This window comes from Podarcis melisellensis, assembly GCF_964234715.1.
Source record: "Podarcis melisellensis genome assembly, chromosome: 1".
Taxonomy (NCBI): Eukaryota; Metazoa; Chordata; class Lepidosauria; order Squamata; family Lacertidae; genus Podarcis; species Podarcis melisellensis.
The window spans coordinates 81155680-81183223 of NC_138528.1; the positions used below are offsets into that span (position 1 = coordinate 81155680).

The 27544-nt window shown below is 46.8% G+C and overlaps 2 protein-coding genes and 1 long non-coding RNA gene across 8 annotated transcripts; 1 reads left to right on the forward strand and 2 right to left on the reverse strand.

The window, feature by feature from the left end:
- Positions 1 to 1273: 1273 nt before the first annotated feature.
- On the reverse strand, positions 1274 to 9228 carry CLP1 (cleavage factor polyribonucleotide kinase subunit 1). Of its 5 annotated transcripts, none has more exons than XM_081917772.1 (4): positions 9096 to 9228; positions 5905 to 5981; positions 3650 to 4274; positions 1274 to 2376 (listed from the first exon to the last, which is right to left on the reverse strand). In XM_081917772.1, exons 3-4 carry the CDS (start codon positions 4253 to 4255, stop codon positions 1705 to 1707), a joined length of 1278 nt encoding a protein of 425 aa, XP_081773898.1. In that variant the 5' UTR covers positions 4256 to 4274; positions 5905 to 5981; positions 9096 to 9228; the 3' UTR covers positions 1274 to 1704. The 5 variants fall into 5 exon arrangements, with proteins under 5 accessions (XP_081773898.1, XP_081773897.1, XP_081773900.1 ...); XM_081917771.1 differs by having other exon boundaries at positions 5780 to 5981; XM_081917774.1 differs by lacking the exon at positions 5905 to 5981 and having other exon boundaries at positions 9096 to 9202.
- On the forward strand, positions 9155 to 17296 carry YPEL4 (yippee like 4). Of its 2 annotated transcripts, XM_081917806.1 has the most exons (6): positions 9155 to 9289; positions 9646 to 9682; positions 11393 to 11716; positions 12032 to 12075; positions 15356 to 15464; positions 16134 to 17296. In XM_081917806.1, the coding sequence occupies exons 3-6, from the start codon at positions 11576 to 11578 to the stop codon at positions 16221 to 16223; spliced, it is 384 nt and encodes a 127-aa protein (XP_081773932.1). In that variant the 5' UTR covers positions 9155 to 9289; positions 9646 to 9682; positions 11393 to 11575; the 3' UTR covers positions 16224 to 17296. The 2 variants fall into 2 exon arrangements, with proteins under 2 accessions (XP_081773932.1, XP_081773933.1); XM_081917807.1 differs by lacking the exons at positions 9155 to 9289; positions 9646 to 9682 and adding an exon at positions 9749 to 10330.
- A 420-nt stretch (positions 17297 to 17716) lies between these two features.
- LOC309373533 lies at positions 17717 to 25088 on the reverse strand. The gene is made up of 2 exons (XR_014170072.1): positions 24834 to 25088; positions 17717 to 18374 (listed from the first exon to the last, which is right to left on the reverse strand). It is a non-coding gene; the product is annotated as an uncharacterized lncRNA (long non-coding RNA).
- Between the last annotated feature and the right edge of the window lie 2456 nt (positions 25089 to 27544).

Sequence of the window (27544 nt, forward strand, 5' to 3'; positions counted from 1 at the left end):
ATTGGTATGAGCTTTCATGTGCATGCACACTTCTTCAGAATTCTTTAGAATTTAGTTAGTAAAAATAGGTTTCAACCACCACTTTTAAGAGCAACAGTGACCGGTTGAGCACTACAACATGGGGGAGGGGAGTACCCTGCAGGGGACAGAAATGTTGTCTTCTTCCCCTTCCTCACCAGGATGTTTATCTTCACTCTCTGCTCCGATTTTCAGACTTTAAGGAGCAGGATTTCATCCTGCCTGCTGTTTGCCAGCTTTGGAAGGGGTCACAGAAGCTCAAACAATCGCAAGCGTGTATGAAAATTCTCTGACATTACTTTTGAGTATTCATGTTTTATTTAAATTGGGGTCACTTGTAGATCATTGGGTTACTTTTTAAATACAAACCTTTAGCCTGAAACAGTAACCTGATTTTAGAGGTATGGGGAGAACCGAACCGTTCTATTCTAGGTCAGGTTCAGTTGAGACTTTCTAGTATTGGTTCACATTCTGGGAAACAGTACAATCCTATTCAAGTCTACTCAGAATTGTGTTTGAGTCACTTGCATGAGTAAAGCCACTAATAAATATTAATATACTAATGATGATATCTGATTTGATTCAATGGAGCTTACTCCAAGGTATGTAGAGTTAAGACTGAAGCCCAAATTTGGTAGTTTTCAGTGCGAAGCTCTAGCACAGGGTGATAAAATGGCCCTCAACATTTGACACCCACCAGCCCTTGCACACAGGGAAAGCTGGGCTTGGGGAAGGAGGTGTGAGGCTCTGGCAGGGTCCTAGAGTCCTCCTACCTCCTTCCGAAAGCCTAGTTTCCCAGCTTTCAAAAAGAGGTGGGAGGTTCTAGGATGCTGCCAGAGCCAGCTTTGGGAAGGCAGCATGAAACTGGGGGGGGGGGGGACACACACGTCACAAGTACTCTTGTAGCCCACTTGGTATGAAAAGTTGGACCACCCTGATCTAGCGCATCAGAATGGATTTTCATACTATGTTTCCATTCATAAGCCTAAGTCATGTGCCTAATTGCAAGCTTCCTATATGAAAATGGCTAGTGGTATTTGTAAGCCATGTTCTTTGAAGTCAAAATTGCCACTACTTTCTTATGCACATTTTTATGTATGTCTTTCTGCCCGATGGAATATTTCTTCTCATCCCTGTATGCTTATTACCCAAACAGTCCCCCTTTGTCCTGCCTTACCCTGTATCTATACGTACATGTTTTTTAATGCTGAAACAAGGTTTAAGTTACATGTAGAGAGAAACACAAACATGAAACTATCAATATTTGGGAATTTATTAAAGTTAAAAATATCTATATATAAAGTTTTTTTTTTAAAAAATGCCCTCTTTAACACTATTGTCACTCTCAGATAAGACCAGTTTAAATGAATGACACCTCAAAGGAGACCAATTAACTAGCTAGCAGGCAACACTTTTGTCCATTATAGCGGTTCAACAAGTCAAACTGTGATTTTTCTAAGCTTCATCTTCTACCATTCTACTCAGGGATTCATTCCAACAATGAAGAGAAAACAGAAAGGACTATTTCAAATTGTTCAAACTATGTTCATCCCTTATTGTGACTGCTTTCTCTCTCTTGCCTGGTCCGTGTGAGATGCTGTTCCATCCAGGATTGTAATGGGTTTGTTTGTGAGGGAGCTAGCAGTTACCTGGTGGAGTCTTATCATTTTCTTGCAAAGGCCGGTACTACTTAAGATCCATGAAACGAATGTCCATGATGAGCAGAAAGTTCTTGGGCAACGGGCGAGGTGCTGGTGAAAGCACGGTGAAGACCTGGCGTTCAAGGTCAACTCCGGTGACTACAATGAAACCAGCCACACTTGTTTCAGAGATGTTCTCATCAGTGCCATCAGCAGTACTAACACTTAACAGATGGTGTACCATGTCACGCCCAGGTGTAACTGGTACCAGTTTGAGTTGGTTGTCTTCCTGCGACATGCCCAGAGGCAGGCAGGAATCAGGGATAGTGGGAGCGCCCACTTTGTATATCTTGACATCAGAGAACTTCACATCAAAGGCATGTGGGTAGAAGCTTCCTCGGAAACCATAGAAATATTCGCGTATGCGGTCATCACGAAACTCCCGCCGGAAGTCCTTGGAGCGCTCAACCACTCCACCTGACTTAGGGAGCAGCACTGTCCGAACAAAGTGAGGCAAGTCCCGCTTCAGTTCATTGTAGAGTCGCTCCTGGTCCAGAACTACCACAACATCAACTTCAAAGGCAGAGGCAGCATGTACAAGTGCCTGGTACCCAGATCCCTTCACCCAGCCACAGGTATTGATGACACAGCCACTGACCGAAGCCCGGCGGTTCACCTCGCAGCGCTGGTTAAATACATCGGCCAAGCGGGATGTAATCTGCAGAAAAAGATGAAGCAGCAGCATGAACCAACAGGAAACCACACAAATCTCATGGGTGAAAGTCTTATGAAATGAAGACAGCTGGCCTCTTTCAGAAGCTTCCGTCCTTGGAAATCTCCAGGTTGTTTACTAATACTGAAGTTTTAGCTTAGTCACAACCCACCCTGCTTTTCAAAACTGAATCTGTATTACTTTTCTATAAACATATGAAGCTACTTATTCTGAGCCAGACCATTTATACTATTAGCTCATAATTGTCTACTCTGACTAGAAGCAGTTCTGCACGGCCTCAATAACTTTCCCAAGCCTGTGACCTGAGAACCTTTTAACTGTAGATGCCAGAGAAATAACTTGGAAACTTAAGAGGCATAGCCTACCTTCCCCAACCTGCTGCCCTCCAGATATTGTTGGATTTTGATGGGGGTTAAGCTGAAATAAGCTCCATGACCAATTCACTGTGTTTGCAAAAAACTAAAGCCTGCTGTTTTAAAGAGAAGTTTCCAGATCAGCCAAGCAGTATCATATGTTTATTCAGTGCAGATGTTGTCTTCATTAATGTTTTCTTCAATAATGAAATAATCAGAGTGGTTTTTAAATATTTGCCTTCATCAGAGACACATCAAGTCAAACATATTAACAAGATCCTTCCTAAACTGTCCTGCCTTACACAATTTACTTCTTAAACCAGTAAAACCAGCATGTCTTGTGTTAATGTCTTTGTGTAAAGGATAATGATCTGGAGTTTCATTGGTGTGGTTTTTAAGGATTTGCCTTAATCAGAGACAGGTCTGTTATCCAAGTCAAATATATTAACAAGACTCTCCATAAACTTGTCTTATACAATTTACTCCTTAGATAAGTAAAACCAGTATATTTTAGTTTATTGCCTTGTATAAAAGATAAGGATCTGAAGAGTTATCGACCATTAACAGCCTAGTCCTATGAAGAGTTGCAGGTGCCTATGCCTGTTCAAATAAAAAGGCTTAGGCAGCCCTATATCTACATTGGTCTCCAAATTAATGACAGTTGGAATATAACAGCATGATGAAGCAGATTAACAGGGTTCATGATAATAATTTATTGACTAGCCATCTCTTGTTTGTCCTCCAGCATAACATAGTCAAAGGTGAACATGGAAATTCAATTTCTAACTATCATCCCTATTCTCAGTTTGATAAGGATATAAAAAACCTAGCCCAGCCCAGCTCCATGAGACTAGGATGCATGCAAAGGATACCATATCACATACTATTTGAAATATGCTGCTTACCTTGTTATAGAGTTTGATGTTAGTGCCAGGTGTGGTGGACCCAAAGTGATAGACCAGAGGGGCCTGAACCGAGAAGCCTTCTTCAACATCTGCAGGTCGCTCAATATAGAGTGCCCCCATGGTGCCTGGGATAGAGATTGAGCCCTGCCCTACATCCAGCTCCACAAAAGTGGGCCGGCGCCCTAGGCGCACAGCATAATTCAGCAGCAGACGGCAGACTGTTGACTTTCCTACATCTGTGGGACCCACCACCATGACACGAGGTCCCCGTTCATCCTCACGCTCAGCCTGCCACCGCATCTGTTCCAGGGCTGTATGGGTGTTGAGGTACAGCAGCATGGGAGTGTCCTTGGAGACATAGGCTACTTCAGTCCGACCGGTTAGCTGTACTGAACAGCCATGCCAGGTGAAGACAGCCACTTTGGCACCAGCATCAAAGGTGAATTTCTTGTTGCGGGTCAGTTCCGTTCCAAAGACCTCAGCCATGCCTGTCAGAAGCTCTAGTTGGACCATTTGTGAAGCTTCAACCTCAAAGCGGAGCTCAGTCTCCCTCTCCAACTCAAACTTGGCCACCAGTTTCTTTTCATCTCCAGCTTCCTCTGCCATCTTGCTTCCTTTGCAACTGCTATGGTTACAAAAAAAATTAATTAAACCAACTCATGTTTTAAAAATGAAACAGCTACTCTTGTTAGAAAGCTTGCAAAAGTACTGAGGTATCTTTCCTCTCCTGGTGTCCCACCTTATATAACATGTTAAGTTGGACAAAAATGCCCCCTATTATATAAGCATTTTTCAAAGGGTGGACACCTTGCTTTCCTGTTTATTCTCTAACCTAAATATGTTTCTGGTTAGGCAGGAAGTTTCCCCAGGTGGTCCAGGGAGTCTGAGGGTTTGCCATTGCTGGGTGACTGCTGATTATCACTGGCCAAAACGATCTGGATGGGCTTGTTAAACTATACATTGAATTGTAAAGATTACAATTGCACACTCAAATCTCAGCTTAATCAGCCAAGATATGCACAACTTTCAGACACCTGCACACATTCCCTACGCACTATGCTTTGTGTGAATGAACAAAGAAGCCAAGAAACTGCAGATAGCCACAGCTTCCGTTCACATACAAACCAGGAGCAACAGTGAATTACTTCCAAATAATCCAGGATCTGGAAGCCAACTTTAAACCATAGCTTTATATTCTGGCTTTAGAAGCCATTGGCAGCAACGATTAACCATAGCTTTATGAGCTGTTTTGCCAAATGAGCTGCCTGAAAATGCTTGAAGCTTCTGCGCATCTCAGCTTAAACTGAGATATGATTGTGCAAACACAGTACAGCACAAACTTCGTCCATCCCTCTTCTTTTGCTTGTAGTACACGTTGTAAGCTGGATGATGCGCCTCTGTAAGTGGCTGCATGGCTGGCTATGAACGTGTGCCCGGTGGCTCCATCTGAAGACAGCCAAGGCTCCGTTTTATTTAGGTCCCTAATCAGCAACCAGTTTCACTGGAGGATCCTTCTGAAGAGAGGGTGGAGGGGAGCAGGCCAGTGCTCCCATATCACAGCAGAGTCTCAGCAAGACTCCTAGCGGCAACCTTTCCCCCCACATGCTTAACTACTGAATTGGCATTGTACAAAGGGAGGAGGAGTTCGATCCTGGGGCTGAAAGTTGCTGATCTGTCATTTTGATCGTTTCCGTAGAAGCGAAACCGTTCCAGATTTAACCAACAGCCAAAGATTAGGATCTATCCGTATGTCGTCGACACTGGGCGACACACTGCTTCCCCAGCGGGGTTTTAACCCCCAACCCGTTTCGAGTGTTGACAACCGTGTAGCTATCGCCGCGTTTTAGTGCCCGCCCGGCAGAATAGAGGGGAAGGGGCCTAAAGCGAGGCGACGGGCAAGACTCTTCCCCACGAAGAGGCAGTTCGCGAAGGCTGCACGTCTCCATGGAAACCGACCCGAGGCCTTGAGGAGCTGAGGAAAGTCACCCACCTACTCAATCCACAGGGATCCAACCACACGAGTCCCGGATCGGGCCAGGCAACGGAAGTGTCGGTTGTCCTGGAAGTGACGGCCGCAGCGATTGTGTGATGTACGCATGCCCCTGAGCCGCCTCCGCCTCCTGCAATTACCTGACGGGGAAGCGGTTGGTGTTCGCGCGGCCCGCTGGGAAATGTAGTTTCTGACCTCCATTTTTTAACCCTTTGTTGTTCAGCTGCTAAATACAAACAAACAACCGCGGAAGCACGTTTCCTACGCTATAGGGTAGGGTTATTTCCTTCTCACCACCTCAGATCAAAAACACCCATCTGGAAAATTTCACTCTCCGTGGTTCTGAAGAAAGAAAGAAAGAAAGAAAGAGAGAGAGAGAGAGAGAGAGAGAGAGAGAGAGAGAGAGAGAGAGAGAGAAAGAAAGAAAGAAAGAAAGAAAGAAAGAAAGAAAGAAAGAAAGAAAGAAAGAAAGAGAGTAAACCCATGCAGCCATGAATAATTTCTGCTTCTCATCTTTTGGCAGAAAAAGGCATATCATGGTCTTTGATTATTTGCTTACAAATTCACCAAACATCCACCCAAAGAAAAACAAGGCAGCACACTAACGATTTATTGTGGAATAAACTTCCTTGGACCAGAGACTATAAAAGCGTATGCCACAAAAGGTCTCATGAAATTTGGGTTTGCCCCGGATTCTCTTTTACTATTTGTTTACTTAGAAAAATACACAATGTTGGGCATCAAAGCCAGTACTAAGTCTTCCCAAAATAGTCCGTTTTGTTTTAAGGGTTCAACTGATGAACTTCCAAGTTCTTACTACTCAGACAGATTGTACCTGCTGCTTGCTACTCTGCACTGAGTCAGTTGTGGTGTAACTGCCCACCCCTGCAAATCTCCAGTCATACCATTACAAAGTTCTCCTTCCCGCCAGCATTGTTCAGTAGCTAAATGTGCTTTACTGGGTTGAGCAGCAGCTTAGAGGCAATGAAGTTGCAAGGATGTCACTTATGGAAGAATCCTATACATGTCTATACAGAAGTAAGTCCCATTGATTTCAATGGACCCTACTCAAGGCAAGTGGCTATGGGATTCCTGCCTTCGTCTGCCTTGCTGCCCTGAACAGGTCCACCCAACAGGATATTTTATGCTTTTTCCATTTGCATCTTTTAAAATGTCAGTTCTAAATTAGGGGAAATGTTCATAATATTTTATTATTAAACCACAACTATGTTACATAGCTTTTTTTTGGGGGGGGGTCATGTTGCTCCATTCTTCAGTTGCAGCTATGGAAGGTACCCTTCTCACTCCACTTAGTTACTGACTGAAGCAGAAACAACAGCAAGTGTAGGTGGGGGGGGGGCTTTTTGGAAGTGGTCCCCAGACTGTGGAACTTTCTCCTCTTGCAGCTCTTTAGCCTCCAACCTGCAAACCTTTCAGTGGGTTTAAAAAGCCCATTTATTTCAGAATTGCCCTCTCCTAAATAAAGCCTTCATTGTTAGTGGGGGGGGGGGGGCAGAGGCAGAGGGGAACTACCCATTTTAAAATAATTCTTCACATTTGCAGGAAATTTACATTGCTGTTTTGTTTCAACTGGTCTACCTTTTCAAGTATTTGCTAACACTGCTGCTTTTGCGGGATTTTTGGATTGCTGTATGTATTGTGTTTTTATGACATTGTGAACCACCTTGAATGGGCTGTGCCAAAAAAGTGGCAAAGGGCCTATAAATAGTATTATAAATAAAAGGGACCCTAGGTGTCTGGATGTAGGCTAAGTTTGAAGGAGATCAAAGAGGCAGCAGAAGGTAGGGAGAAAAAAGATTAAGCGAAAATGAGAAAGGAAACGAAGTATGTCAATATAATCAATTGCTTTGGTACAGCCCATATTCATCTTCAGCAAGAATAGTCATCTTCAGAACGCTATTACCATGACAGTGATCTTGGTTCCTTTTTATTTGAAGGACATAACAAGATACAGCTTCCAGATGCTTCTGTACCAAACATGATTGGATCAAGTCTGTTGAAGTCAGTAGCACAACCAAGAATGATGTTCTGAGCATCAGACCACTGATTTAACTGTAAACATCACTGTTAATCAAAAAAAGACTTTTCTCCCCTGTTTGTGGTTTGTCAAAGGTGGCTTATTAACCACAGAAGACCCAAACAGTTTTTATACTACTATTTGAGTGTTAAAATGAGAAGGAAAGAATGAGATGTCTGCAACTTATGAAAATGACATAGTACTTTGGTGGAAACTGAAGTACAAAGGATCAGGGAGTGCTGTAATTCTAGAACAGCAAGAACAGCCTGTTTGTTTGTTTTATTAGGGCCCTACTTGCATGACTTTCATTCAGCTTGCAGCAACTTAGGTTTTGATCCATCAATCGGAGCTTTTAGCACCGGAAGCAATTGCAGCTCCTCAAGGCAAACATAAATACACAAAACAGTTTAGCATGCAACCTTCCTAAGGGAGATGAACTGGGTGACTGTGGAAGTCCTTAAAACAAACATTGATGCATTGATGCAGCACCTGCTTGCTGAAGAACTCAAGAATTCAAAAGCTTGCACATTTTTAAGCCGGCAGAAGCTGATCTATCATATCAGATAGGTGTGCCTCCAACTTGTACCTTCAGCCTGCGTGGTGTATGCTTCCACGGAAGAAGGCTAGTGTTTCTTAGTCTCTATAGCACCAGCAGGACGTGTTTGGTCTTCCTGCTGCTGCTTAGTAACAGACTAAATGGATGCTACTCCTCGTCGACAGAACTGGACGCCCAAACTCCTCTTGGAGTTAATGGCCCCACATTGATCCCAAGGCCAAATTCGTCTGGCAACCACGTTGCGGGGCGGGGGAGGGGACGATGAGGTTGTCAACCTATTCGTTAGGGGATGCCAACTGGGGTGCGGGGTAGCGAAGAGAAAGTCTAAGCAATGACAGAGCCTGTCAAGGTTGAAGCGCGTTGAGAGATCTGGGCCTTTGCGTTTCGGGGTGTCGCCAGGATCCTGGAAGCCCTAAAGTGAGTGGCTAGATGTTTTGGGGGCTGGGGTGATGGTGGAGAAGTGCACCGGAGAATGATATTGCAGATTTGCAGCCCGTGACCCTGAGCTGCGTCTCTCGCCTCTCTCCCTGCGTCAGAGTTTGCCACGGGCGCGCAACGTGGGATTTATCACCTGCGCGTCCTTCTCCCTCCCCACTGCCATCCTGGTCGCCGGGGCCACCCCAGCAGCGCCCCCGCTTGCCCGGCTCCCTGGTCGCCAGCTGCCCGTTCCGCCGATCTCTCCACCCCAGCGTGCCCATTGCGTCTTGCATCCCTGCTGCGGTGGTGCTGGTGGCCCCTACTTATCCCCTCCCTCTCTGATCCGTGTCTCCGGCCCCTCTCTGACGTAGCAGCAGGCTGAGAGCGGGGAGGGGGGGGAAAGGAAGAGAGTCGAGGAGGAGGGAGGGAGGGATGGATGACTCACAATGTTATGATGCGGTTCCACAACACACAGCCACATTCGTCTACCGACGAAGCACAAAAGCAGCCCCTCGGCGGCCCTGAAGCTGCGCTCGCCTGGACGCGACCCCTCGCCGCTCGGCAGCAGGAGCAGGAGCAGACACGGACAGGCAGCTCCTCGCCGCCGCCGCGCACACGCGCCCGGGCGCAGGCTTCAAGGTGAGCAGCGCGGAGGGCAAAGGCGGCGGAGGCGGAGGCGCCGCCGCTGCAGCTGAAACTTTGCCTCCCTCGCTCGCGGGGCTCTTGGGGAGTTGCACGTTTCGCCTCCACCTCCGGGCCGCGCCGAGAGAGCCCGATCCCCGCTCCCCCCCCCCACCTCCGGCCAAGTCCCTCTGGGAACTTCGCGACGCCAAATCCGCCTTTATTTTCCTTCCGCGCAGGCAGCCACGTGAGTCAGACTCTGCGGTGATTAACGCTTCGAGTCCCCCCCCCGCACGCCCCCGACACCTGGACTCCTCCCACTTCACTTCTTTTTCCTACCCCTGATTTCTCCCTTCTTCCCCCCGCCCTTCTAGGAGAGACGAAGTGGACGGGTGAAGTGCGAAAAGCAAGGTAAGAAAGCAGCGCGCAGGGCTTTCTGCTGGGACGCTTCTCGCGCGGCATTGCTCTGGACCCGGGCTGCTTTTTGGGGGGAGCTGGAGTTGCGCGCGGCGTTGCTGCTGCTGCTGCAGGACGGATTGGGAAGCGCTAATGGCCCGTGCCCGCACGGTGGACAAATGCATGAGGCTGCTGCTGGGGCTTCCGAAAGTCAGCTTTTTGCGGGGGGTTGTAATGCCGCTTTGCTGCCGAGAGGGGGCGCGCCCGAGAGTCGCTGTCGGAACGGGGGCGGACGGGAGGAGGCTTTGAATGAACACGCATGGAAATGACGTCGAGGCCCCGCTAGAGGGCCCTCTTGCAGCCACAATAAAAGGCCCGTGACAAGGGTGGGTCGGAAAAGAGAATATTATCTGAGGCTGCTGCTCCTGGCGGGGGTCGTTTAGTTCAAGGGGCAGCGGGGTATATCACGAGAGGGTTGGGTTTAGGCAATGCAACGTTGCTGACCTCTTTTCTCAAAGGTTGCTCAGAGACTCTGCATATTTCTGAATGTTTTCCAACGTTGCCAGTCATTGGTTATGTGACATGCTGTGTAATGGCAACATCTACAATTGGAAGGCTGTAGCTCAGAGGGAGGACAGCTGCTTTGCATGCAGAAGGTGCCAGGTAAAATCTCTGCGTAGGTCTATGACAGCAGCCTTCCTGAAACCCTGTACCCAGTTAGCGTAGGCAACATTGAGCTGGAAGGGACGATGGCCTGACTCGATATAAGGCAGTGTTGTGTGTTCATATGAATAAGAGCAAAAGCAGAAAAGCTGTTTCTTAATCGGATGGGCCTTTCAGATCATGGGCGTTGCGAAACCCAAGACTCTGATTCTGTGCAGGCTTAACTGGGAGCAAATCATACCATACTCAGTGGGATTTATTTCTGAGTAAACATACGTAGGCTTGAGCTGCATGGATACAATTATGCTTTAAAGCAAAAGCATAATGAAACCCTGGCCTTAACCTACAATTAGCTGACCAGGTTACGAAAGCTGTGAGGATAAGCTGAACATGTTGTTCAAGGCACCTGAGTTGTGGGCTTGTTTGTGTAAACAATGAGAACAATAGGCTGAACCAGGGATTTGAATTGTGCAGACCCCAAACCGCTTAGCACAAATTACAGTGGTACCTCGGGTACTTAATTCGTTCTGGAGGTCCGTTCTTAACCTGAAACTGTTCTTAACCTGAGGTACCACTTTAGCTAATGGGCCTCCCGCTGCCGCCGCACCACTGGAGCACGATTTCTATTCTCATCCTGAAGCAAAGTTCTTAACCTGAAGCGCTATTTCTGGGTTACCGGAGTCTGTAACCGGAAGTGTATGTAACACGAGGTACCACTGTACTACAGTCCTGTCTCTCTTTGAGTTCCCTCTTGAACTTGGTAAAAACCAGGCTGATTTCCTCCCACCCCCCCCCCGGTTTTCATTGCCTTTTTATAGAGGTGGGTGGAGGATTCTAATTACCGAACTGTCTGAATGTGGAGCAAGGGCCCAGTGGTAATTATTCCAGACGGATGAATCCACTGAGCTTTCTATCTGCTCAAATACACATTCCATGCTGTGCAGTGCAGAACATGCCATAACTTCCACCTCCAGAAGAGGCCCAGATCACCTCCTCCTGGGTGTGACACGCACAGTAGGCTTCTCCCAGGGCTGATAATTACTTGCCGTTGTCTCTCCGCAGGTGACTCCGCTTTCGGTCTGGTTCTCATCTGGGGGGGCCCTGGCAGTGCAGCCCCCCCAAACTTCACTTTCCTGAAACACGGCTCTAGCCAACCTGCTTCGCTGTTTCACTTGCGACCGCCTGTGCGGGGGCTGCACAGCGCCGGCTCCCCCCCCTCGACAGGGCATTGCTCTCCAGCCTGTCATGCCCAGCTGTGAGCCAGCGCCACCTGCCGCCTGCCTCCCTACCAAGACCTTCCGCAGTTACCTGCCCCGGTGCCATCGAACGTACAGCTGTGTTCACTGCCGGGCACATCTGGCCAAGCACGATGAGCTCATCTCCAAGGTACGTGCATCCCTGGGACATGGCAGCATGTTTAGCTATACTGCTGTTATTTATCTGTGGTCTTCCTGGATCTCTGGCATTGTGTGACCCCCCCCCCAAAGCAGTGCCACCCCAGGGCCCGACTAGGACACTTTCTAAAAGATGGCACCCTACTGGTGGGATACCTTGCTAGCAATACCTATCGGTCTGTCCAGGAACAGACCTGACCTTTCTGGGGATTTTTGCCTTGAAGCAAAGCAGTTGGGTTTGTGGGGGGAGTGGGTCAAAGAGCCTTTCAAGGGAGAGGGTCATAACTCCTATACTTTATTTCCACAGTCTTTCCAGGGAAGTCATGGTCGCGCCTATCTTTTCAATTCTGTGTGAGTCTCCTACCGCAATTGGTTTTATTTGGTGTGGGTGGGGATGCGGGGGAGTTTGGAAGAAGCAGAGCAGAGGCAGAGGGAGAGAGGTGGTTTCGTTTCACACCGGAAGAATGTAGAGCACTGCTACATCTCATCCGTTCCATTAGAAGGAGGGAAATCTAGAGTGATGCTGCTAGGGTGGGGTGGGTTAGGGTTACATTTGAGTATTTCCATTGGGAGGTCTTATATATAATGGCCTTGATCCATCATATCTCACTCAACATTCCATACTATGTAGGCATTCTGATAATCTGAGCTTGATATATTGAGCTCTGGAACTCAAGAGGAACAAAGCAACATTACCTCTGAATATGTGCCCCTCAGCACCCACTACCTGGGGCTTGGGATAAGGGCATCAGCCAGCAAGGATGACTTCTAGCTAGCCTTACACCTGAGCCGTTCTCTCTTTAGAAATGAAGCACATCTAATAGAAATTAAACAGTGCGTAATTTCTGTCTTATTGTAGTCTTTGTTCCCAAAGTCTCATGGTCAATCCTCAATTCAGCGCTGGATTCCTCCCTACATCATCCTGCTGAACTTAATGGTAGCACCACCAGACCTTGCACTGGAACTCCTCGCATCTTGCTTTGTGTCCTTGCAGCTCTCTCTCTCTCTCTCTTGGGTGCTGGCTCAACCATCCACAGGATGTTGCACTCTTGACCTTCAGGCATGATCTACCCTTGATTCTGAATTGCTGGCAATGAGAACTCTCTTCCCTCTGATCTAACAATCAATCAGATTCTCTACAAAGTGTTTCTTATTTATGTTGTTTCCTTCAAGATGAACCCTTCGTTCCTCTGCTCTTTTGACGACTCTTGCTGAATGCATCTGCAAAGGCCAATGTATGAGTAATCTCCTGCCTCACTACATAGAGATGTGTCAGAGGATTGCTGGTCATCCTTCAGACTTCTCTAATATATGCAAAATATAGCTCATAGTGCAGAAGGCTCTCTCTAGCTGCCTCCCTGTGTGCCATGGTTTTGACAGTGAAGAAAAGCACATAGTTTTTCCTTCTCTTCATTTCTAATTGGCCTTTGGCAGGGAGAAGGTCTAGTTCCAGGGCAGACCGACGTGAGTCATACAGATCTAGCATTCCTCTGTCATACTTGTTGAACCTAGCCAAGCAAACTGTTGTTTTGGAGTGGCAAATTCTTTCTGCCTGAGAAGTAGATGCTCTTTTCTCAGTGGTAGGAACCTGTGGGATTTGCAAAAGCAAGGACCTGCTGGGCCAGTTCTGTGGGGAATGGCGAATAGGATGGCTTTTACAGTTTGTGGAAAGTTCCTATTGATAGTTTCATATTGGTGAATTGACCATTGTCTGACAGCTGGCGCATTTCATAAGCGAATGATGATTCAATGGCTCTCTTTTCCGGCAGCATTCTGGTTTTGCCCTTACTTGGGCAAACGTGAATGGAACAGTTCATCTAAACAAGTGTTATAGAATAGCTTTTATTCCAGCTATGAAACTGGATTTATCGCCCTTTTGGATGTCAGCCCAAAAAACAGATAAGGAACACAGTTATGCTTCCTTACACCTCACTGGAGAGTTAGTCAGAAGTAATTGATGGGAGACCAAATCTTAGTGTAAGGGTAAGATCTGAATTTCTTTCCCTCTGCCCCAGAGCCCCCTAATTCCACATCTTAGAAGAATTTAACTTTTCTTTCAATGTAGATCGGTTTGAAATCATGAGGGGAAAGCCCTAGTCTTTTGATGGTCCTTGGCTCCAGTAACTCAAGTCTGGCTGCCTCCTGCTTCTACCAGGTTGATCTAGCATTGACTAGGATAAGAACATGACCTAAAGACATAAGAAGAGCCCTGCAGGATCAGGCCAGTGGCCCATCAAGTCCAGCATCCTGTTCTCACAGCGGACAACCAAATGCCTTTCGGAAGCCTGCAAGCAGGACATGAGGATTCTCTATATAGTAAGAGATTCTTACGACGAGCTGAAGAACCTTATATTTAGGAGATGATATTTGTACTTTCCAGGGCAAATGAAAGTGACACTTCCTGAGTTATTCTAGGTTCTTCGTTGTTTCTAAGCCCCTAGTTAACAGGGGAGCCTGTTGTTTTGTTCCTTTCCCTCTGCTGCTGGATTGGAGAGCATTTTTAAGCTTCCCTGAAGTTTAAACCTTTGGCACTTCCTATGGCTCTCAAGTTGTCATAGGCCGAACACCCCACGTTTCAGCTGACAGAACAGCAAGCTTTTAAGACAAACTCCTAAGACAATTGTTCAGCTGGCTGCGGTAGCCTCTGTGTTACAGCTAAGCATGTACCATCAAGCCTGTGATGAGGCAGAGATATCGTGCCTTGAATAAAGATCAAACACATCTGTCAGAGCTTTCTCTTCCCAGGGACCAGTGTGGAATTGGAATGGTTCTTCCACTACAATGTGAATGTGTCCCACTCACGCTGGGTATTTCTCCTCATGGCCACAGGAGGCCGCTGTGGGATTGAATTCAGAACTCTTCTCTTGCTTTCAGTGCCCCATCTTGGTTCCTAGATGATGAATAGGTTGGCTTTTCTTTTCTTTTTTGAGACAAATGGTAAAGGCACAAGGAAGTGATTTATTTGTTTTATTTAAAAAACTTATATCCTGCTCTTTCCCACCAGGTGGATTAAAAAGTGGCTCACAATGTAAACTTATTAAAACCACATCAAATGTGATTATATTTTAAACTGCCATATAAAAACAGCAAATTTATACACTAGTATAAAAGAACCACATGTATGGGAACAGCATTAAACACATTATCAGCCAAAATCCTTCTTAAACGGCTTAGGTTTCAGTCAGACGCCTGAATGAATATAATGTTGGGGTATGACTGTTCTTAAATCTATTTATTTTTAAAGCTTAGGAGATGTGACACTTCTGCATCCTAAGAAAATGGGTGCTTAATAGGTTTTTAATCTGGAAACAGGAACTGCTGAGATGTGGTTTCTCATAACCAATTGTGTAAGTCATGTTTCAGTTGCTGAGAACTTTCCATGAACCAATCACATGAAAAACGTAGTGGTGGGGCTTGAAATCCTTTCTTCTTCTTCTATTTTCTTTTGTCTGTCTCTGTCTGTCTGTGTGTGCGTGTGTGTGAGCAAATGCACAAATGTTAGGACAAACATAGTTCCTCACACCCTCTTTGCGTAGTGTTTGTGGTAAACTCTTTCTGAGGTAGAACAGAGCAGGGTGGAACTCTGAGAAGGATAAAAAGAGATAGTGCCTTCTAATTTCTTTGACTGCAGGGTTAATGTGGGCTGTGGTCCGGCCGAACAACGCCTCTTGCTCACCGGCCTCCATTCAGTCGCTGACATTTTCTGCGAAAGCTGCAAGACAACACTGGGCTGGAAATATGTGAGTACTGAATACTACCAGTATAGTAGTACAAGTCTAGACAATAAATCCCCTTTCAAAACAGGATTCTTGCAAGCAACCTTGTTGGAAAGAGTCAAAATGAGGCAGCCATGGAAAACCTGTCTCTGACTGCCCAATTGAGGAGAAAGACCAGGCTGACCCCCTGCCCTACATGTGGGCAACAAGGTCCTTGTCAAAGCCTTATCATTTACTTACTTACTTACTTACTTACCTACCGCCCTTATCTTCCAAGGATCTTAAGGTGGTGTACACGGGTCTCCTCTCCATGCCATCCTCACAACAACCCTGTGAGGTAGATTAGGCTAAGCGATGGTGACATGGCTTAGTGGGGATTTGAACCCTGCTCTCCCAGGTCCTGTCAAACCATTACACCACACTGGCCCTGAGAAACTATGGCACTTAGAAATGTCAGCCTCTAGCTGTCAGGCCACACTAGTAGAAACTCTTGATTCCTACTTCCCCTGTTGTAATTGTGGGTGGTTTTTTGTTCACACCCCCCTTTTTAGAGCAGCTTTTGTGTTTGGGGTGCTGCAGATTCTATGGAGTTTGTGTGTGTGTGTGTGTGTGTGTGTGTGTGTGTGTGTGTGTGTGTTTAGGCAGATGTCTGAAGCAAATGGGGTTAATTCTCCCAATCTCCTCATTTGCCAGGAACAAGCCTTCGAGACCAGCCAGAAGTACAAAGAAGGGAAGTACATTATTGAGATGTCACATATGGTGAAGGACAACGGCTGGGACTGAGGGGGACTCTGGGCGCACACCCTCCTGCGTAGCATGCCTTGCCCTTTCCCAACCCCACACCCACAGCTGGCATCCCGGCACAACCAACCCGCCCCACCCCCCCCCCACCCCTCCTGCATAGCATCACCTGTGGGAGTGGAGATACCAGGACCCTTCTCCCAAACCTCTTGTACTTTCTAAGAATGCTGGATTCGCAGAGTGGAGGACCCCACCCCTGCCCTTACAGCAGAAGGGGAAGCTCAGAGGGTTCAGGGGACAGTGCTGGGGGTGTTGGATTGGATTCCACGTGATCTATATGCTGCCCTCCCCACTCGCTGACAGCGCCTTTCGGGCGGAGCAAGCGGTGGCACCCGGAACCGCACGCAGGTTTTGCACTTTTGCAGTCTGTTATGTAGGACAGAAGCAGTCCTTCCTGGAACAGGACAGAAAGGGCTGTGGGCACAGGGCAAGCTCTTGAGGAGATGCCATGGCTTAGCGGCAAGTGTTGCATGAAGGAGGTTCTAGGTTCAATCTCTGGCATCTCCAGTTTTTTTTATTTTAAAAGAACCTCACGGGACGGCTAGAACAGGCCCTGGATAACTGCTGCCAATCAACATTGACCAGGTTGAGCTAGAAGGGCCAAGAGGGTCTGAGTCAGGAAAAGGCAGCTTTTTATGCTCTTCTCCTTTCTTGGGAGAAATAACAATTGCGTTTGACAGCCTACCAGTGTTGAGGAGAGGAAATCCCTCTCAAACAGGAAACAAAGGGATCCTAGAGGTAGGGGGCGGGCGGGGGGGAGAGCAGCCCCCCTCCACATGGAGCCATGGTAGTTCACAACCCCTTTCACCCCTCCCGTTCCCTGACACTGCCGTGGTGTTTCCCCCCATGTCTACTCTATGGAGTCTATTTCTTTTGTTTTGGGTCGCCGTGTGCTTGTGATCCTTGGGCACCATGGCTCCCCCACATCCCCCCACCCCACATGAAGACAGGATGGGGGCAGGTGGGGGTAAAGCCTCAGCACTGTCACCAGCGCAGGAATTTTTTTTGTATAATAAAGGTGTTTTATATTTAAAAAACAAACAAAATCAAAAAGAGCCATGCTACTAATGGCTTCTCTTTTCCTGCTTCCTTGCGCAGCTGCAGCCCAAAGCTAGCAGTTACATTCACAAGGATTAAGCTTGCCGGCCAAACGTCCCAAGAGGACTTCTCTAAAACAAGAGTGGCTGATTGCTTGAACTTGGAAAGCCCGCTATGCTTCTTTTTCTTTTAAAATAACCAAACATCAGCACCACTGGGATGAGCATCTGGAAACCCACATATACAAAAAAATACAAGCCACAAAGTTTCTCCCCATTCGAAAACTTAACAGAACTGTATGTGCAAAATTACCATATTCTAGGAAGTCGCTGCCCATGTCTTCCTTTCCACATCTAGAATGAGTCAGAGCTTTCTTTCCCACAAATTTTAACATTTAGCAGCAATTCAGCAACTTTGAGAACACAGGAGGCACCCAGTTAAAGAAGCGGTAACATTTATTAGGCAATAGGCTGCTGTAACGCCTCAGAAAGAGAACAGTCAAAGGTGATTTGTAAGAAAGCAACACAACCCTTCAGCTTCCACTCGGATGCCAAACCATGTTGGCTGTGAACAGCTGATGCTGAACAGCCCCATATATATTTGGGGTGGATGGGAGCACTTCAGCTGTCACAGGAGCTATGTTTTGCTGCTGCTGGGCACTATCTGTTTTCTCAGTTACACCTTCCTTTTGCCTCACATAGCAAGGCTCCATGCCTATCCCCTGAATATTGCCAGTAATGGACGTATAGAGGCTTCATGCTGCTGTGGCCACCCACCCAATGCCCTTTTTACATTGCACTGCTTGCGTTGGGCTCAGACAGTAGCACAATGTGAAAAGAGCCTTGGACAGGGGCCATGCCCAGTGCCTCAGGAGGCTCTTCGCACACTCTTTCCCTCTCTCCGAATTCCTATGCGGAAGCAAGAGAACCACCTTCTCACCTCGCCCAAGATGAAGGGGGACTCATTTTAACTCAGTTTGCTTTCTTTGGGGTGCCCTCTGGGCTGCTGTAGTGCCCAAATAATTTCAACCGTCCTCTCTTGTCTTCATTCAGCAGGAACATCCAGTGTTTCTAGAAGCTGATTCAGAAGGTCCACCTAGAGAGGGAGGGGAATAAAAGTAGATTGAATAACGTCTTTCTACAGCTGAACTGCTCTCTGTCACTGCACGCACCAGCTCCACATCTGCACTGAGAAGGCTATTCACTAAGTGTGAACTGGAATAGCAGAAGATTAAGGAAATGTCTGTTCTTGTTAGAAGACGGCTAAAAAACTCCCTACTTGCCACATCAGAAAAGTCTTTATTCTAGTGCAAGTATGGTGTCTCATTGGCGTAGCCACTGAACAAACAGCTAGATCCAGAAAGTTGGATTCAACTCTTATCTCTCCTCACAAATGCCTCTGTGTTAGTATTGTTTTAATTCCAACCTGAGATTTGTGGGTTGTTGTTTTAGTTCTACAGAAGGATAATACTTTGCATCAAGATGGGAGTATAAGAAATAAGCCACCTTAAAAATAATAATAATTAGATACTAGGATGGTAGGATTCTTAGGGATGCAGGTGACACTGTGGTCTAAACCACTGAGCCTCTTGGGCTTGCCAATTGGAAGGTTGGCTGTTTGAATTCGCTCAACAGTGGTAAGCTCCCTGGTGAGCTCCCATTGCTGTGTCCTAGCTTCTGCCAACCTAGTCGTTCGAAAGCACACCAGTGCAAGTAGATAAATAGGTACCGCTGCAGTGGGAAGGTAAACAGCTTTTCCATGCGCTCTCACACTCATCACAGTGTCCTGTTGCACCAGAAGCGGTTTAGTCATGCTGGCCACATGACTGTGGACAAACGCCGGCTCCCTCGGCCTGAAAGCAAGATGAGTGCTGCACCCCATGGTCGCCTTTGATTGGATTTAACCGTCCAGGGGTCCTTTACCTTTTAAAACCTTTTAATAGAATTCATGTGTTCACATTTCTGGGTATGGATTCAACCCTGTACCGCTCATCTCTTACTTTTGGCCCTACATACAATCTCATATACAAATACTGAAGATCTGGGATTCTCCATTTCCATCATGCCCTTGGAAGATTGAGACAAATGGAGAAAAAGTAGCTTTACACTCCAAATCATCTAGTAGGCAGCAGAGTCAGGGATAAGCAACGTTAGGTTTCCTGATTCCATGTCTAAACAAAAAAAAATTCCTTCCAGTAGCACCTTAAAGACCAACTAAGTTAGTTCTTGGTATGAGCTTTCGTGTGCATGCACACTTCTTCAGATACCATGTCTGTTACTGTAGCTATCAGCTAATCCTCATTAATATTCAATACACAGAAGTCATTTTTCCATTAACAACAAGTATGTGTCTCTGAGCCAACCAAATGCACATATTCCAATCTAGTGGTCTGGTGTATATGACAAGAGTGTGATTTACATGTGAACTACTATATGCGCCACAATATATGCTGAATGGTTGATATAGGTTATCACCATGCAGAATTTTTTGTGTGTATGTCCAACGAGCAGCATATAAAGGCTTTACCATAGCTCTGCCAATATATGCAACAAAGTCCTCTGACAGTCTCTCCTGCAACTGTCTGCAACTGTTGCTAGATGCAGACAGACAACTGCTGCATGACTGGTTTGGCTGTGGTCTGTAAGGCTTGAGGGCTGAAGCATTCACTTGACCTGATCTCTTGATCCTATGGAATTCACTATGGATGCTATAAATATCACCATGGGCCTCCAGCAGGAACTTTGGGTGGAATTGTTTTCACGTAACAACCAGAAGCTCTGTTGCGGCAAACAGGGTTGAAAGTACAGGGTAAAATACATGCTCTACCCAGAGGAACTCAAAGCAAATAGATACTAAGGGGCAGAATAGCAAACAGGTGCAGGTGTGGAAGGTTTATTTTCCAAAGCTATGAGTGCTGTCAGTCAAGGCTGGGAGTCTCACCCCACTGCCTTAACCACATCCCATGCTAATCACACCACAAGACCTTGGAATTTGATTCATGTGAACACTAGGTTAAAAAAAAAGTTGTAACCCAAGGCAAAACTCTGTCCCCCAGAACCAAAACCTTGCTATCCAATATGGATATGCCTATGGAGACCTCTGAAAGAGAACCAGCAAACAGCTCACCAGTAAAAATTAATGCAGATGTATTTATAACAAAGTGCCTAAGTGGTTTGGCTGGGAATTGTGCCATAAATGAAATGGAGAGGCCGACTGATTGTTTTTGTGACGTGGGCTGGTGGGAAAGGGTGCCCTTATTTTTCACCAACAGGTCATTCACCTACCAGTAGTGCTGAACCTTGCAACTAGAGATGAAGCAATTGGAATTTTTGGGAAATGACAACATGCTTCTGGAGCAAAGGGAGCAGAGAAGAGGCTTTCAAGGGAAAGAACTAGATAAGTGAGCTGCACCACAGATATAATCTCTCCTCTCTCATAAGTCTCCCACTCCCTACCCATATAGGCTTTTATATTCTGCACCAGGGGTGGGGGAGTTATGCCCTCCGGAGTTGCTGGACTACAACTTCCATCAATGCCAGCCAGCATGGCCAACAGTCAGGGACGATGGAAGTTGTAGTCCAGCAACTCCGGAGGGCATTGTGTTGGCTACACCTCTTCTTCTACACACAGGGATCTTTGCTTGATCCCAACTTTTTGTTGCAGTTAGTCTGCATGGCTTTCTTGGCTGCACAAATTCAGTGGTAGATAGCTGCAGTGGTCTAACAAAGATAGTGTAGGCAAACCTCTCCTACAATGCAGTTCAGTTCAGACTGTATTATATTGGTTGAGGTCATTAAATATATATCTAATCACTGAACCTTTTAAAGAGGGGAACCGTATGTTTGACAGATAGTGGTTGTATGTTTAATCATTGCTAACTTCTAAAAATAATAGAGACAGGGGCAACCCAAGGCATTAACAATCCGCAAAGCCTTGGAAGACAAAAATACCAAACTTGGCTTCATATAAAAGTCAAAAAAAGTGTAAAAGCAAACATAAATGTAATTAACAAAATCAAGATGATCCAGAGAAATGAAATGGAAGTATGCATGACCTTGACAGACAATTTCTTAACTGAACTCAAGCATGTTTTCTGATAAATTAAGGTAAGTAGTCTACTGGGTGGACGCCTCCAAGGATTCACGAGCGTGCAAGTTTTGTTGGAACTACAAGAAAATATTGCTGCAATGTGACTGAGCTCAGGAGCAAGGAAACTGTGAACGCAATACTTCGTAAGACAAGGATGAACGCATTTGAAACTGCCCATTTAGCCAAGAACTTTGCCCTTTTCACAAACAAACAAAACCAGCCTTTAGTATACAATATAGAGGACAAATAGTTAAAGACCACTGAAACATGTCACCAGAACTCCGATCAGCTTTCCCCCAAAGTTATAGTGCTCTAAACAGAAAAGGTAACACAGGGACCTTCTAGAGTTGTTCCCTGAGATTACATATATGGGTTGTACCATAAGGACATCACATCACTTTTGAAGAAGACAGTTTAAATTGTAGTTACTTCACGTGACCCCGGAAGAAATATTTCGTCGCGGTTTTTGTTTGTTTAAAAAAGCAAGACCGGTTCAAGTTTATTACACCCACCAACAGAACGGATTGAGTGACACATGTAAATAGAATATATTTTAAAATGTTTTTAGAAGAGCACTGGAATCTAAAATTCTGACTAGGTGTAAAGACACAAAATTCAATGATGCTCACATGTCCAAACTTGAGTGTTAGGAGCCAGTACACAGAGTGGAGGCAGTTTGTCAATTCACACTAATGCTTGAAAGCAGGTAATTGTGCACGTCTGTGAAAGAATGTTGGTGGGCTGCATCAATTTATGCACATTTAAGGCCTTAGTATTTGGTGGCAGAGCAATCTATTGTCTCTTCCAATCTGTGCAGGATGCTCTGATTTTTCTCACACACTCAGGTGGTCCGATCAGAGTTTATGGAACGGTTACTCCAATACAACTGCCCCATACCAGGAAGCAATGTTGTAATCCCAACCCTTGTTACCTGGGAGTAAGCCCCATTGAATTCAATAGGACACGCTTCTGAATAGACATGGTTAGGCTTGCACTGTAAGCGATCACCAGATCAGGGAGAACAATGGGAGTTTCAAACACTGCTAAGAGGTACCTCACCTTGAAGCTCCCACCCTACTCCACTCCAACTACTTAGAAATATAGTATCTTAGTACTCTATATAGGCTATCAGAACATGAAATCTAATGGAGAACAAAGATTTCCAAACAGGCTATGTAAAAAAATTGCTGCCTTCACCCCTGAAAAAAAATCAGATTGTTGGCATAAAGATGCTTACAGTATTATGTTATTGTTTGTAGATAGGGTTACTACCTACTGAAATAAAAATTTTAGTCCCTGGGCAGGCCCAGTGTTTTCCAGGACTCAGCAGTTACCAGGGGGTATCTATCCACCCAAGATGCACAGCTCCAGAAACAAGCAAACTGAGGAGGGGGGGGAAAGCCCCTGACGTTTCCTGGTTTTTCTGACAATTACTTGAAGCAAAATAAAAATTGGCCATGTCAGTTCCTCTTCTCCCCCCTACCCCATTGGGCTGGCAACCAAATTTGTATACAGTCTAGTCTTGCTAGCAATACTTATTTAGCAAATTGCTTACTCTCTCAACTTTAATTCTCACTTTATGCAAAAACATGATCCTCAGGGTCCCTTCCAATTCTGATTCTATGATTCTATCCCTTCCTCTGTTTAAATTGCAACCCCCTTCGGGAAGCTGCTGCTTTATTATGTATGAACTGACTCTGCATTAATGATGGCTGTGTACCACCTAGTTCAGGCTTCCTCAACCTTGGCCCTCCAGATGTTTTGAGACTACAATTCCGATCATCCCTGACCACTGGTCCTACTAGCTAGGGATCATGGGAGTTGTAGGCCAAAAACATCTGGAGGGCCGAGGTTGAGAAAGCCTGACCTAGTTTAAAGGAACTGTAATGATGGGAACTGCAGGTCTGACTTAATACGGTTTAACATTGGCAGCATACCATAAACGTATACCTTGGTCAAACTGCACCCAAAGCAAGGATGAATTGCTGAGGTCAGGGATAACTCACACAAATATTTCTTAGGTCTTTTTCTTAATCTGTACAACATATATATATTGTCTGCACTGATTGCGCTCGTCCATTGCCAACATACCAGCCATTTGAAATTGCCTTTAGCCACGCTGTGAGTAGATGCTTCTGCCACAGATGTGCATAAAACCCAGCAGCCTCTGCTAAAGCTGAAAAATAAACCCCAACAAGTAACCTTGCGTGTTTCCCCTTAAACGGGAAACTATTCCCCAGGAGGCAGCAGTGCTATCCTAATGAACATCACTTTTCCCCGGACAATGCAAACATAGGGAGCTGATTTATATCAGATCAGTCTATGGGTCCATCTAGCTCAATATTGTCTACCCTGACTGGCAGTGGCTTTCCAGGGTTGCAGACAGGGGTCTTCCCAGCCATGCCTGGAAATGCTGGGGGTTGAATCTGGACCTTCTGCACGCCAAGCAGATCCTCTACTACAGAGCTACGCCCATTACATGCGCTTGGTTTTTGCATAAGCTTGGATCTCCAGTGGGCAAAAATGTAAACAGAGTCACCGGGCTGGAGAAGTCCTCTAGATATTGGGAGCTTGAGGTCTTTAGAATCCCTCTTTTACAGACATCCTAGGCAGCCTTCCTCCTCAGACTTGCTGGTTGCTGAGCTACAAAAGTGTGGCCAATGAGGACATGCAAGCTCCTCTCAACTCAAACCCCAATGAGCATACGTCCTAGTTTGGGGGGATCCAAATATGAACTGAGAAGAACACAGAACTTTTTGTACACGTGATACAGGGTCCCCGCCCCCCAAAGAGCACACTCAAAGCACCTTTTGCGTTTCCTGTAAAACATCCATAACCATGGTGGCTGGAATTGTGGTGTCTACATAAAACCCTTCCAGCTTTTTCTACCCTGCATTCACATTCACAAAGGAGCGCAAGCCCTGAGAGGAAAAAGGGGGTCCGAGGTACCTTCGTGTTACATTTTGGGGGGGACGGACGGGCCAGGGAGAAGGGGTGCCTGCAATCCGGGACTACACTTGAAGACCTGAAAAAGCTCGGGGGGGGGCTCGCTCTTCCGGACTCTCTGGTTCCCACGGGACCCCTCTTTCCTGGGCCCAGGACACGGGAGAGAGTGGCCCCCCGAGGGATTTTGGGGGACTCTCGCCTCCTGCTTTTTTCACCGGCCAAGGGTTGGCCGGAGGAAGCCTTTCCCCCGCCCTGCCCTCCTTCACGCCACTCCCGGAGAAGCCTCGCTGGAGTGGAACTGGCGGGGGGCTGGAAGGACGGGGGCGGGGGCTGGAAGGACGGCGTTCCCCGGGGGTCTCTAGCAGCACTCCGGGCGGGGCCCCGTCCAGCCTTCGCCCCTCTCCACAGAGCCGCCACACCAAAACACCCCCGAGCCCCCGCGCTTCCGACTCGGAGCTTGTGCGAGGGGCGCCGGAGGAGGGGAGGGGGCCCCCCTCGCGAGCCATTGGACGCCTTTACCCTTTCAGCAGCTCTCGGGCTTCTCCTCGTCTCTCGCCTCCCCCAGTGGCAGAGGTGGAAACTTGCGGGGAGTTTCCTCCCCCTTTCCCCCGGGCATGGAAGTGGAAGGCGCTCAAAGCAGCAGCTCCCGCTTCTCCTCTCCGCATTCCCTTCCGTCCATCTTGAATACTTGAGATTCTTGAATGGAGCATGTGGGGGATCCGCGCCGTGCGGCTCCCATTGGCTGCCCGTTAACCCTTTCGAGAGGGGCTTCGCCTTCTCATTGGACGCGGTCCCGTCCCCCCCTCCCCCGCCCACGCGCCGCCGCCCCCACCCCTCGCGCGCGCGCCCCCGGCAAATAGGGATTCTGCTACAACCTTTCGATCTGTTGTTGCAGCTTGTTTGTTTCGGTGGTCGGTGCGTCAAAGTTCGTTCAGAAGCAGAGGCGCCCGAGGGGATCGTTGTTAGAACAGCAATAACAACTACTACTACTACAACTGCAACAAAGATAACAACTACAACAACAGTACCCTGCCCATTTGACTGGCTTGCCCATCTGACTATACAGTACTTGTATAACTAAGCTGTATAGTTATTCATCTCCACTTCAGAGAAGGCCCTCTGCATGGTTCCTTGTAACTTCACTTCTCGCAGTGAGGGAACTGCCAAAAAGCCATCAGAGCTAGATCTCAGGGTATGGACTGAAGGATGGGGGTCAGGGGTGCCAACTTGAATGAAATGGTGGGGGCAGGTAAACCCCTCCCCTCACAATCGATTACAAGAAGCAGTGCACACACCCCATTTGAATGGCAATGCCCATCAACTTGGGCAGCCCCCACAAATATTTTAGGGGGGGGGGCGAAGGGACTTTGGCTCCTAGGAGTTGGCTCCATTGACGGGGGTAGAGACACACAGAAGCAGTGAAATGGGGCGTCTTGCCTAGTTTACATGAGATGGGGATGAGGAAGCAGGAACCCACTCTTCCCTTGACTCCTGGTACCAAGAAGGTGGGTGGGGTGTGGTGAAAGCAGGAGCTACTGTCTGAAAAGGGTCGTGAAAATGTTGGCCTTTGCAGGCTTCATCTTGGCTCTGCATCCGCAGCAAAATGCCCTGGGCTTCAACTGCTCCCAGCGCTGGCATGCAGCTTATGTGCACTTTTGGGGGCATTTTTGTGCTGTCATTCTGCCTTCCCTGGATGGTGACAACCCAGCAGATGGTGCTAGTGCCAATAGACATGCCAGTTTTGTTCTGACAATGGCCCGGTTTCAAAGATGCATTCACACCTGTGGAGGAAAAATTGCCCCCACATCCTATCCCCTGAAGCTTTGAGATCACATGGGTGGAAGCAACTTTCAGCAAGGTAGCTGGGATGGTGAGTCCTGTCCTCCAGCAACAACTGGAAGGTTACAGGTGAGTCACCCCTGGTATCCAAGAACACACATCGTCTCTTAAGAGAACCAGGGAACTCCCCACAATGCATAGTTTTGCCCTTAGGCACGTTTATCAAATCCTTCACCCCAAGTGACCACAAATTAAAGGAATGCAGAGGAAACAAGTTGCAGACAGAACACGGGTGAGAAAGTCCTCACAGCCTGTGTTGACATCTTGTGTATCTCCATTAGTAGGGCATTTCCTAAGAAAGGCAATACTCTTGACATAACGTTTGGGACATTTTGTATTCACTTACACCCTGCACATCTGTGAGACAAAGACTGTTCAGGTTTTCTGAATAAGTACCTATTTTCTACATTTATTTACATATTTTCCCAAAGCATCGTCATTATTTTTTTCATTGAAGTATGTCGGTTTGTACATCCATTGTTTTTATTTATGGATATGGTAAAGGTAAAGGACCCCTGGATGGTTAAGTCCAGTCAAAGGAGACAACCCGCGTCTTTTATAACAGGAAGTTATGCCAGCCAGTCATGGGCACTGTTAAAGAATGGTTTGGGTGGCAAATCTAAAAAAATGTAGTATGAACACTGGCAACTGGGAAACATTGGCCTGCGAGCACTCCAATGGGAGAACAGCCTTGACCAAAGGTGTCAAAGGTTTTGAAGACGCTTCAAAGGTTTTGAAGATGCTCAAACTCAGGACAAAAGGGAGAAACATGCTAAGAGGAAGGCACGCTGGGCAAACCCTCACCATGATCAACTCCCACCTGGAAACCCATGTCCCCACTGTGGTTAGACTTGTGGATCCAGAATTGGCCTCTACAGTCACTTACATACTCACTTTTAAAACTGTGTTTATGGAAGACAATCTTACTCGGCTACGAGTGATTGCCAAAGCCCCAGGTCTTTTGTGCTGACTCCCAATAGCTCCTGTCAAGATGATCAAGGGTCTGGAAAGCAAGCCTTATGAGGTACAGTTGAGGGAATTTGGTATTTGTAGCCTGGAAAAGAGGACACTGAGAGGAGAGATGATAGCCATCTTGAGATATCTAAAGAGCTGTTACATGAGTGATGGAGCAAGCTTGTTTTCTCCTGCTCAGGAGGGTAGGTCCTGGATCAACAGCTTCAAGTTACAAGCAAGGAGATTCCAACTAAATATCAGGAAGAACTTTCTGGTGGTAAGAGCTGTTCGTCCCTCAGGAGGTGGTGGACTCTCCTTCCTTGGAGGTTTTTAATCAGAGGTTGGATGGCCATCTGTCATGGGTGTTTTAGTTGAAATTCCTGCATTGCAGGGGGTTAGAATAATAGAATCTTAGAGTTGGAAGGGACCCTAGTCCA

What these genes read in the sequence shown, in the direction of transcription:
- CLP1 (XM_081917772.1), bottom strand. Translation starts at nt 4,255, where the DNA reads ATGGCAGAGGAAGCTGGAGATGAAAAGAAACTGGTGGCCAAGTTTGAG. An exon ending in ACATCAAACTCTATAACAAG is followed by an intron (nt 2,377 to 3,649) that starts GTAAGCAGCATA and finishes CTTTTTCTGCAG; the next exon opens with ATTACATCCCGCTTGGCCGA.
- YPEL4 (XM_081917806.1), top strand. Translation starts at nt 11,576, where the DNA reads ATGCCCAGCTGTGAGCCAGCGCCACCTGCCGCCTGCCTCCCTACCAAG. An exon ending in ACGATGAGCTCATCTCCAAG is followed by an intron (nt 11,717 to 12,031) that starts GTACGTGCATCC and finishes TTATTTCCACAG; the next exon opens with TCTTTCCAGGGAAGTCATGG. An exon ending in CAACACTGGGCTGGAAATAT is followed by an intron (nt 15,465 to 16,133) that starts GTGAGTACTGAA and finishes CTCATTTGCCAG; the next exon opens with GAACAAGCCTTCGAGACCAG.